Source organism: Manis javanica, chromosome 12 (genome assembly GCF_040802235.1).
Source record: "Manis javanica isolate MJ-LG chromosome 12, MJ_LKY, whole genome shotgun sequence".
Classification (NCBI taxonomy): Eukaryota; Metazoa; Chordata; class Mammalia; order Pholidota; family Manidae; genus Manis; species Manis javanica.
Window position 1 is genome coordinate 3862036 of NC_133167.1, and position 12012 is coordinate 3874047.

Genomic DNA, 12012 nt, shown 5'->3' on the forward strand with positions numbered 1-12012 from the left:
TTCTCTGTCAGTTATGGAGGCCAGGAGGCCACAGTCACGGGGTCAGCAGGGTCAGTCCGTCTGAGGCAGTGATGGGGAATCTGGTCCAGGCCTCCCTCCGTGGCCTGCGGACGGCCACCTGCTCCCTGTGTCCTCCATCCCCTTCCCACCGCGTGGGTCTCTCTGGGTCCAGATTTCCTTTTTCTGAAGCCCCACCCTACTCCAGTGTGCCCCCATCTTAACTGAGGACATGTGCAGACACTGTATTTCCAAATAAGTTCTCATTCTGAGGTCCTGGGGGGTAGGACTTCAACCAGTGAATTTTGGGGGGCACAGCTCAGCCATGACACCTTGTGGGAACTGTTTTATGGAGGCAGTGAATGTGGAGGCCTCCTCAGCAGCTGAGCTGGGAAGGAGAGCAGAGAGAGGCGTGAGCAGCAGGAGGACGATGGATGGTCAAGGAAGGCGAGTATGTCCACATGAGAGGGCGCCAGACACATGGCAGGTTCATGGGGAGCACTGGCTTGGAGGGGGCCCTGCAGAGAGAAGGTCCCTGAGCAAAGGGTGGGGAGTCAGGGGCCTGGAGACACAGCCCAGGCTGGCCCGAGTCGTGGGCGCAGGAATCCACGTGGCCAGAGCCCGCCCAGTCACCCTGCCATGCTGGCAGCTGCCCTCTCCCCTCCCAGGACACATTCAGGCATCCATGGCGGTGTCCGGGCAGGAGGAGGAGGCCTTTCCAGGCCCAGAGCCCATCATGTTGCAGTTCCAACACTCAGACGCTGTGTCCGCCCTCAGCACAGCAGGGATGTCCCGACGGCGGCCCAGGCTGACACCGCGGCTGTGCTGACACCGCGGGTGGTGAACAGACACTGTCCTATCTGAGTGTCAGGGCAGCACCAGCCCTTGGTGATGCCAGGACTTCGGGGGAGGCGAAGACAGGAATGAATTACCCGTGGAGGTCCTGGAGCCCAAGAGAAACTAGATACGTTGTTCCCACTTTTCATCTTTCCTGACACCATGTCATTTGAGGTCCTCGGTTACTCTCCAGAGACCCCAGACGGGCTGTCGCCTGCAGTCGATGCTGTCAGCCCCCACCAGGAGCACAGGGGGAGCCAGAATAGCAATTCCTATTCGCTGGTCTCTGAGCATAAGCCGTCAGAACCCTGGAAGCTCACACCCTCACGGGCGCTGAGTCCAAAACGCTGAAACACTCGTTGGCACCCTGCACCCTCCTCACACTGAGCAGCAGGAGAGGAGGTCAAGTGTGTCTCAGTGATGAGCAGGCTCACTCAGAACAGGGGAGGCTCTGCCTCACCTCTGTCATGTCCACAATGGAAAATAAGGGGGTGAAAATCCAGCAGCCAAGGGAATATAAACTATACTCCAAAATCCGTTTCCTCTTAGCTTGATGTAAGTGACCTAGTCACACGACGAGGCCAAGGAGAGAATGACAACCCATGAAGACCCCCGGCATCTTCAGGACATCCCCGGGCAGGGCTGCAGCTGTGTGGGAACAGCGATCTCCTCTCCATGGCACAGAGAACATGGAGTGGCGTGAGGACAGGAAGGCGTGCGTGTGTGCTCATGGGCATGCATACGTGTGCATGCATGCTTGCAAGCATGCGTGCACCCATGTGACATAAAGAGTTGTGAGGCTACAGTGTCGTTCTCTAGATACAGATTTTAAGATACAGCTTTTAAATGTGTGCTTTATAACATATTTTACATTCTTTAAGGATTAAACATTCAGTTTCAGATCATGATTATTTAAATTAATGTGGCTAAAAAATTAAGTCTGTTCATTTACTATTGAAAATAGAGTTAACATTTTTGCAAAGAGTACTGTGAAAAACATATTATTAAATCTTACTATGAAAATTAAAGTATAACATAAGTAAGAATTCCACTTTAGAAATGCACATGTAAATCCTTTCTATTTTTAGTTTACATGAGTTTCTAGGTTTGTTTTGAGTCCTCAAAACACTCAAGCTTTAAAATGTGGAAGTAAAATTATACAACAGAGTTACTTAGGGAATAAGGTGAGTGGGTTTGGGGAAGAAGGAATGCTCCTTCAGTGTAGATGTATTCACGGTATTTATTCAAGACCTGTCCAGACCAAGCGACATGCAGATCAAGACAGAATATGGTCAGGCAGTTCAACAAGGTTTGAGATCCGAGGCTTGTGGACAAGCAGCACTTGAGGCCAAATATATGCATCAGCTGTGTGATTCTGGAATGTGAGCCACATGAGGGCAAAGGTCTGACATCCTTTAATCTTCAGATCACTATCTCCCATCACTGCATCCAGAATCTAGTTGACACTAAACATGTGGTTGTTGATGGACTACATGAATGAATGGATGGGTGGACAGATGGACAAAGTGATGGATCAATGGATTGATGGGTCAGCAGATGGATGGGTGATGGATGGATCGATGGATGAACGGATGGGTGAATATGTGCAGGAGACCACCCAAATAGCGATGGTGATTATAGTTCCGCTGACAAAATGGCACACATAGTGAGTGATCTTCGACCATCCAACTGCTGGAACGTTAGTCCCCAGACCCACCCCTCACTGCAGTGTGTTGGCTTCCTTTCAAAGCAGCGCTGAGCAGCTGAACATGTTCCTACTGAATGAGCCCATAGGAAAGGGTCAAAAGACCTGAGATGTTTGGTCCAGAAAGGAGGTAACTGTCTTCAAATGTCTGAAGAGCAATCCCATGGAAGCAATGGGTCAAAAGCAGGTGGGGGTAGTAGATGGGGAGTGGGGACCAGCTGCTGGTTCCTCAGCAAGACCAAGGCAGTGACGACCCCAGCTCAGAGTTGGCATGCTCCGCACCACCATGCACCTGCCTGAGAAGAGGTTTCTTACCAACATCCTTGGACACTTGACCCTTGAGTACACAGTCTTTTAACATTCTGTGTGATGACCCAGAAGCACTTCTGCTGCAGACCCGAGGGTGCCAGCTGCCTGGAGGAGGAGCGCCTGCAAGGCTGTCTCCAGTCACGCTGAGTCGGCCACTTTCTATGCACCGTCGTCGTTAATTAAGAAAATGGCAAACTCTGGTTATTCGGACTTGAGTTTTAGAGAGTCATTTCCTCAAAAATGTCCCAAATGAGCTTAAAGGAAAACAGATGACAGTATTTGTTGCCATTACTAAAATCTGAGCTTCCTAGTGAACGTTAACATTTTGGAAGTCCTGTAGCCGCCTCTCTGAGTCTGAGAGCTTCCCATCACTCACACTCTCGATTATGACCTCAGGGGAGTGGTTAGTGAATGTGATTTTGGATATGATGAAATGTGTCAACATTGGGAAGACCCACCTAACTCAGTGAACCATTGTTTTCCAAGAGACCAAGACCTGGTGTTACAAAATCATGCGCAGGTTAAAGACCCATTTGATGCTCGAGACAGACCGGTGGATTTTAACAAGGCAGAGAAGGAAAAGTTCACTCATACGGTTTCAGATTCCACATCACAACCAGACTTCACGAAGCTACCACTTGTCACGCGGTGTGGTTTCAGAGCGGAGCACCCACAGCTACCTAAAACCCTACTAGAATATCCCTCCCTTGTCCAGCTACACATCTCTGTGTGGCCAGATTTTCTTCCTATGCTTCAACCAAAACAACATTTTGCAAAAGACTGAATACAGAGCAGATATGAGCATCCAGCTCACTTCCACTAAGCCAGACACCAAAGAGCCTTCAAAGGATGCAGAAGACTAACACTCTTCTCAGTAATTTTTTCTGTTTTGAAAAATAGATTACTCATTACAAATGCTATTTATGTGAACACATGGTGGTTTTATTATATGCTTTTTAGTGAATGAATTAAAAATACATATTTTAGAAATTTCTTGATTTTAATATCTAATAAAGTAGGTATGAACACCTATAACTCACGTAAGCAAAATCTCTTTGGGACACTCAAAAATTATCAAAAGCATAAAGGGCTCCTGTGGCCATGAGCTGGAAAACCACTGTTGCAGAGGCATGTTAGGCTCGATTGTTTTTTCTAATTCTGAGATTTTGTTCTTCGGTGGATTAATGGAACTAACTTAGTAGGTAGTCTTTCCTTTCTATCTGTGGAATAAATATAACACTTGTATCCAAGTCAGTTTCTCTTAGACTATCAACTGCATATCCCTTCTGAAATTCCTCAACATTAAATTTCAATGTCTACTTTTTAAAATGTAGAAATTACATGGTTACAGAAAAAAAATTTCTATTTGGAACCCATAAAATATGGGGCCTTAGACCTACTGAAACATAAAGCATGAATGTGTATTTCATGCACTATTACTAAATTTATAATTTGAACAACTACATCCTTCTGTTTAGTTTCAAAATCCTGTGTTTATCCTAAGTTTTAAACAGGAAGTAATGATTTGTGCTTCTGTCTTCGTTCCTGACTCAAGCACAGAGAATCTCAATAATTTTTTAAAAGAAGAAGAAAAGTACAATCTGTTTTAAGAAGAGGTGTGTCTGTCTCAGAGTAACCGTTATCTGGAGGAAGGAAACCTGCTCCTGAACGTCACCAGGTCCCTCTGCTCCTTAGGGACCTTGTGTCCGGCTGGCGATGGGCAGGGGGCCCTACCCTAAACGCCATCCCTCACTTCCATGCCCACAGGCAGAGCCGGCCGCTGGGGAGTAGGACACACAGAGCTGCGCTCCCCTCTATTGAACTTGCTTGTTTTTCCCTCCTCAGGAACTTAACTGGCACATTTCCTGACTATCCGAAAGTAGAAGAAGGAGGTTCAGCTATTATTTTTTCCCACAAGACCCCACAACAGGTACGACTATATTTGAGAAATAAAATGTAAATATGTCATAATCATGTCTCCTTAAAGTTTAAAGCGAATGGGTTTGTAGTATTATCAGGTCCTGGTTATTTTCTTTCAGACGTTTATGTGGAAATACTTTTGGTGTTCAGCAACGTATGTACTTCAAAATTTATTTCAAAATGACTTCATCCTGTCTTACTTTTGAAAGAGATGTGACACACGTGGCGCTCACTGGCTTGGTGAATTCTGAGCAGCTTGGTTTCAGGAGCCCTTTGTGTTCTAGTCTCTGCTTGCCTCAGTCTCCCCTCCTGCTCCCATCTTCACGCCATTAACTCCAACAACAGTCCACTTGCCCATCCTCCCCAAGCGTCATGTTGCTGCATCACCAGTGCATTCATGATGTCATGTTCTCCCTCATTCCAGGGTAGCCTTCTGCCTTCATCATCTGTTCATATCCTGCTCACTGGTCAGGACTTTGCCAAGAACATTGCCATATTAGTGTTCTTCCAGAGAAACACCATGTGCCCCTCTCTGTACGTGTTCCAGTGGCATTTGATGAATTTGACATCAAAAGCTGTCTTTCGAGATGCCTTAATAAACTAGAAATAGGAAAATTCTTAATACCAGAGTGTTTATCATAGAAACTAAGAGAAGATTTGCATTATCCTTTATTAAAGGATTATTAAATCCTTTAATATTAAAGGAAGCTTTATATTCAATAAATTCAATAAATAGTGTTGGGCAACTTGCTCACATTGACAAAATTAAGTAGATCCTTACCCCTCTTATTATACAAAATAAATTTCAGATGCATTAAGTATTTACATGTAAAATATTTAATTATAAATTACCAGAAGAAATTGTTTGAATATATAATAATAGTAGGGAATACTTTTATAAGCATTTCACCATAGGCAGAAATCATAAAGAGAACAAGCTTATATATTTGACTACATAAAGTTCAAATGACAAAAAATACGATAAATGAAATTAAAGTCATATGATGAACTGGAAAAAAGATTTGCAACATATGTGACAGAAATATTTCATATGTAAAGAGTCCTTAGAAAAAAAGAAAAGTTTGAACACCTCCATTGAAAAGAAGGCAAAAAATATTAGGTTGATTAAAAATTTTTTTAAATGACTGTCAAATTTAATATAAAATAATATTACTATATTTCTTTTCACTTATAGGATTGGCAAGAATTTTAAGTCATGATAATAACCAGTTGATGAGCATGTGTAAAAAAGTCACTCTCATATGTCATTGTAGGATACATAAGTTAAGCATGACATTTTTTGAGAGGCATGGACCAAGTCATTATTAAATGGTTAATGTTAATACCTTTGACCCATAAATGCTATTTAAGGAGTCTATACTAAAGAAATAGTAAGACAAATTGCCATAGACTGGGGACAACAAACTTTTCCATAAAAGGCCAAATAGTAAATATGTGAGGCTGTGGAATGTATATTCTCTGCTGCAACTACTGAACTCTACCATTCCAGTGTGGAAGCGAACTCAGGCAATGCTAAGTGAATGGGCATGGCTGTGCTCCGATAAAACTTTATTTACAAACATGGGTAGCAGGCCAGATCTGTCCCAGGCAATGTGATTTGCTGGCTCCTGACATACTGTAGATGATTCAGCAGCTACTGATGTCAGCTTGGGTTACAGCGCTGACAGAGAACACAGGTCAGTGTTCGTTTGTGGGGAATTAGCCAAGGAACATAAAACACGATGCGGCAGTAAAGCAATGCTGTAGGTCAGGGTTTCCCAAGCTCAGCACGACTGACTCCCCAGTGGGCCTCCACATCCGCCCGTGCTCCCCTGCATCTGCCCTCAGGGTCAGCGAGGAGCGCCCTTCCCCCACACCCCTATCAAAATTCAACATCAGCTCCCGAAGTCTTCTCTCCACCCTCCAGTGAACCCTGTGACCACCTACTACCCACCCTATTTAGTTCAGCAATTCATCAAGCCCTGCCTTCAGTGACTGTCATTTTGACTTGGTATTCTTTCACTTTTTGACGTGCTGAGGTCTTGTCCCTTCAGCTAAATCATCAGGCACAAGCCGTGTCTTGAAAGCCGACGGCAAGAAGCCAAACACGTTTTATGTCAGTTTAGAAAGGTAACAATTATAGGATTAAGAATGTCATGAATGGAATGTCTAAACTGCCCATGAGAAATGTTCGAAAGTAGAGTTAATGTCTGCTCAAACGAAAAACAAAAGAAAATGGAGGATGTCTGCTTAACACATCAAAATAAAACAAAGGAGGCCACAAAAACAGCCTGAGTTTAAAAGACGATTGACGTCAGGAGAGCATCGTGGTGAAGAACCGCGGCTCCCCCACCCGCCAGCTCTGCCCCCGCAGGCTTGGCGCTGCCCTCGCTGTGCTTGTTTTCTCCTTGCAAATGGGGATTCTAGCAAAGCTCACCTCGCTGGGCTGACTAGTAATTACCTGAGGTGATGCGTGAAATGTGCTTAAAGCATTACACATGGAGCTTGGCACATTGAAATCACTCAGGAAATCTCAGCAGTTGTTCATAATAGTAGGAGGAAAAGGAGGAAAGAAATAGACCAAGTATAATCGGTACCACTTGTACACAAATAGTCTTATTTATATATTTTTTAAAAAACAAAACAGTACAAATGATTTTTATGAAGTGAGCATAATCACATTGATACCAAATCCAAAAACAAAAAGATCGAATACAAATAGAACCACAAATCAGTCTTCCACACATGAATTAATGCAAAAATTCAAATTGAAATATTAGCACGTTAAATCATCAGCCTATGAAATAAGCAAAACCCTGCAATCAAGTGGCATTTATTCCAGAATACAAGAAAGGCTGGACTTTAGGAGGTCTGTGAATATACTGCAGCATATAAAGTGAGCCAATTCAAGAGAAATTTTGAATTTTATTTTAAGAACAAAAATTTGAATATGTAGATACCTCTTTAATATGACAAGCCAATACAAAATTAATGAAATTCACTAGAAACATTTCCACTAATGTGATGAAAAATACAAGGATGGCCATTATCACCATTGTCCCATTGGATCTACTGGACATCGTTAGACAAGTGGAGAGACGGAGACACAGGAAGTGGACGGAAAAGCAGGGATGGTCACATTTTGCAGACATGTTCTAGACTTAGAAAAGCAAAATTGTAAGAATAAACTGAAAAACTACTTAAACAATATGAGAAGATAGGGAGCTACAAAATTAATATGCAGACAGCAGAGCTTTTTCATGCACAAGCAGCAGCTAGGTGAAATACATAATAACAAAGTCCATTTACAAGGGTATCAACAACACAAAAATAAAGTATCCAGGAAGAAACTTGATAAATGTGTGTTCTATGTACAGAAAAGCTTAAAACATTCTGAAGGATGCAAATGGAGAAGCACTCTTAAGCAGGAATATTCAACACCATAAATCCTTCCACTCTCCCAAACATCATCTGTAAATCTATAAATGTACTATGACCCAAATAAAAATGACAATAGCATTATGTTGGAGTGACCGGGGAGAGGGGGGACACAGAGCGTGACCAAACTGATTCTAAACTTTAGGTAGAAAGTAAGTCACCAAGAATAATTGGTAACATTCTGAAAGGTAAGGGTGCAGAGGAGGCAGGAGCCCTACTCGATATTCAAAATGTTAACTAAAAGCCCCTGGTACAGGCAGGTGACTAGAAAGACATCAATGGAGAAGAACAGAAAATCAAGAAATATTCCCAAATATATATATATACATGGAAATTTAGTATATAATAAAGATAGAATGTCACTTTCATGTGAAAGGAAAAAAAAGGTAATTTAATAAATAGTATTAGAATATCCAGGACATCATCTGAAAAAGAAGAAAATTATTCTCTCTCTTTATACTTTACCCCAGGATGATTCCAAATGGAGCAAAGATTTAAATGTGAAACAAAACAAAAACACAAAAGAACTAGAAACCAAGGGAGAAATATGTCCTACCCTCAGTGAGCGAAAGACCTTTCGACTTCCATTGTGCTACCCAGGAGTCATGAAAGAATAAATAAATTAAGTTACACACAAAAATTTTTCTAACCTGCATGACAAAACTGACCCCAAGTCAAGTCAAATGGCAGAGGACACACTGGGAAAATTATTTGTAATGAGTATCACAGACAAGAGATCATTTTTCTAATATATAAAGAGCTCCCTACAGCTCTATTTTAAAAAAGATCAATAACCCAATATTTTAAAAAGCCAAAGGGTATGAACAGACAGCTCTCAGAAAAGAAAATCTAAATGGATGTGAAACATAATAAAAGATGTTCAACATAAGAAAAGATGATCAACCACACACATAGCAGAGAAGTGCAAATTAAAACCACATTGACTGACAGACTCGGTACACCATCAAAATCCAAAACTTTTACACTTCAAAAGACACTAAGAACATGGAAATACAAGAACAGACTGTAAGAAGATATTTGAAAACATACTTGATAAAGAATTTAAATTCAGAATATACAGAGAACTCTTATATCTCAGTAAGGAGACAATCCGATCCAAAAATGGGCAGAAGACTTGAATAGACAGTTCACAAAGGAATGGATGTGAATAGCCAGTAAGCACATGAAGAGATGTTCAACATCAGTGGTCCTTAGGGAGATGACAGGCACAACTACAGTAAGATGCCACTTCACACTCTCAAGTATGGCTATAATAAAAAAAGACAGGTGATAACTAATATTGAAGATACAGAGGAAAGGGAACCCTCATACACTGCTGGCGGGAAGGTGAAATGGTGCGCATACTTGGGAAAAACAGTTTGTCAGTTTCTTAAAAGTTAAATATAAATTTGCCAAATGACCCAGCAGCTCCACTCTTAGGGTTCTACCCAAGAGAAATGAACATGTGTGTCCACATGAAAAAGCTTGTTCACGAATAGTCATAGAAGCATTACTCATAACAGCCAAAAATTTGGAACAACCGAAATATCCATCAACTGGTGAATAGGGGAAATGTGGCATAATCCATGTGATGGAATATTATTTGGCAATAAAAAAGGAGAGAAAAAAACACTTGATCCATGCCCCAACATGGATGAGTCTTGAAAACATTATGCAAAGTGAAAGAAGCCAGACAGAAGAGACTACATTTTGTGGCTCCGTTTATATGAAGTGTCCAGGAGCAAGTCTACAGAGGCGGAGAGAAGACAGTGCCTGCCCAGAAAGGGCAGGAGCAGAGGGAAAGGGGATTGACAATGAATGGGCACGAGGGGGTCTCTTTAGGGTAATGGAAATGTTCTAAAACTGATTTACAGTGGCAGTTAAACAACTCAGTGGCTTTACTAAAAATAATTGACTTGCACTTGTGGAATGGGTGAATGTATGTTATGTAAACTATATCTCAATAAAATTACATATATATTTAAGAAACAAAATAAAACAGGTGGCAGGCCAGATTTGGACTTCAGGACTTTGTAGTTTACTACAAACATGATGACTGACTTAAAAGGCAACTTCCAACTTGGGGTGGTTTTGCTATACTCGCAGAATATGAGCAAAATAAATTCAGTATTGACATCTTAAAAAAAAACTGCAGTGACATATCATTGGCAAACATAACACACTGTGTCAGTGAGCATATGGGGAAGTAAACACTGTGTACACTGCCAGCAGAAGTGGAAATTGGCATAACCTGGTGGAGACAGTTTGACAGTATTACAAATGTACATATGCTTGATCCAGCATTTGTACTTTTAGGAATTTATCCTAATTCTAAGTTATGCTCACATATCTGCAAAATGATATTTGCATTCATTTATTCACGACAGCATTGTTGGTGATAACAAAAGATCGGAAATAAACTTAAGTTTCCATTGGCAGAGGAATGGTCCAGTAAGCTATGGTACACCTGGAAAGAAAGGAGGAAGCTCTTTATGTATCACGAAGGAAAGATGGCCAAGGCATATCATTCAGAGAACAGTGTGTGCAGTTTGCTAACGTTTGTACAAAATGACAAATTCATGTTTATAGCAGATATCTGTGCGTATACACTGTACGCATTTGTGCACTTTGGAAAATTTTGCTGTAGGAGAGAGCGAGCAAAGCAGATTTAGAACGGATTTAAAAAGAGACGACTACAATTATATTCCACCTTCCACAGATGTGATTGGCAAGCAATACCCAACAATGTCAGTGTGCTTTATGTATATGCAGGTGTGCGTATGCTACATATTTGCATCTATCTATGCTAAATGTTTCTGGAAGCATATGGAAGGTATTGGGTTGGCTTCAGAAAGCAGATCCTGTTTTCTGGACCACAGCAAAGGGAAGAGACATTTCACAACTTAATACATTTTTGAATTGTGGATCATGTAAATGTATTGTCTATTCAAAGAACTAAACTAATAAAGTAAGGATATAGAGGAAATAAACAATGAGGTTGATGAGACTTTAAAAGATACACTGATTATATGCTCCACAAATAAAGACTTCATCTTTCAGCTGCTCACATTTTATATATCAGGCTATTTTTAGAACTTGTCCATACATTTCGGAAAGTTTCCCAACTTACAGAGGCAAAAATGCTCATTTCTCATAAATGCTCCAGAACATAGGGTCCTGAGCAGCCAGGATTTGGCTCTGTGAGTTGAAGTGAGCCTGCTCCCCAAGGAAAACATTGCCATTTGGACAATAAGGGAATTTTAGTCCCATCTAAAGACACCCTTTTTATTACCAGATAATGTACACAAGACGCACATCTCCTGTCACCCTCCGCATCACCCCTTTTGTGAGACTCACCTCATCAAAATCTTCTCAAGAGCCTAGGGGCTGGGTGGGCCTCTGGATAGTGCGAAGTGGAGCATGACTATAGTTTCTGGGTTTTTTTAAGTCCAGATGGTGCCGGAATATCCTGCTTGGTTCATTATAAAGCTATTCTTTACACTTTTAAAGGTATGAACTAAGCTCCTAAGAACCACATAGGGATAAATATCAAAAATATGATACTAGAAAATAAATTTCAGCATGCTAGTAAATCACTAATAAGTCAAAGCAAGTAGACTTGATCCAAGGAGGATGGTTCTAGCACAGCACACTGGGGGGCAAGGGGGAGTATCTGCCCTGTTCTGAATTGCACACTCTGCTACCCAGAGACGACCACTGCACTGAGTTTAATGTTTGTCATCCCTTACATTTCTTTATACTCTGACTATATATGTATGTATCCTAAAACTGTGTGGTATTGTTTT

At 41.5% G+C, this 12012-nt stretch overlaps 1 protein-coding gene across 3 annotated transcripts in view; it reads left to right on the plus strand.

The window, feature by feature from the left end:
- Positions 1 to 12012, plus strand: part of DRC11 (dynein regulatory complex subunit 11) — a 157192-nt gene that overhangs the window by 77634 nt on the left and 67546 nt on the right. For all 3 annotated transcript variants that reach the window (XM_037009733.2, XM_037009732.2, XM_037009735.2), the window contains one exon: positions 4694 to 4778. In XM_037009733.2, coding sequence (XP_036865628.2) covers positions 4694 to 4778 — 85 coding nt within the window. The remainder of the gene's footprint in view (positions 1 to 4693; positions 4779 to 12012) is intronic.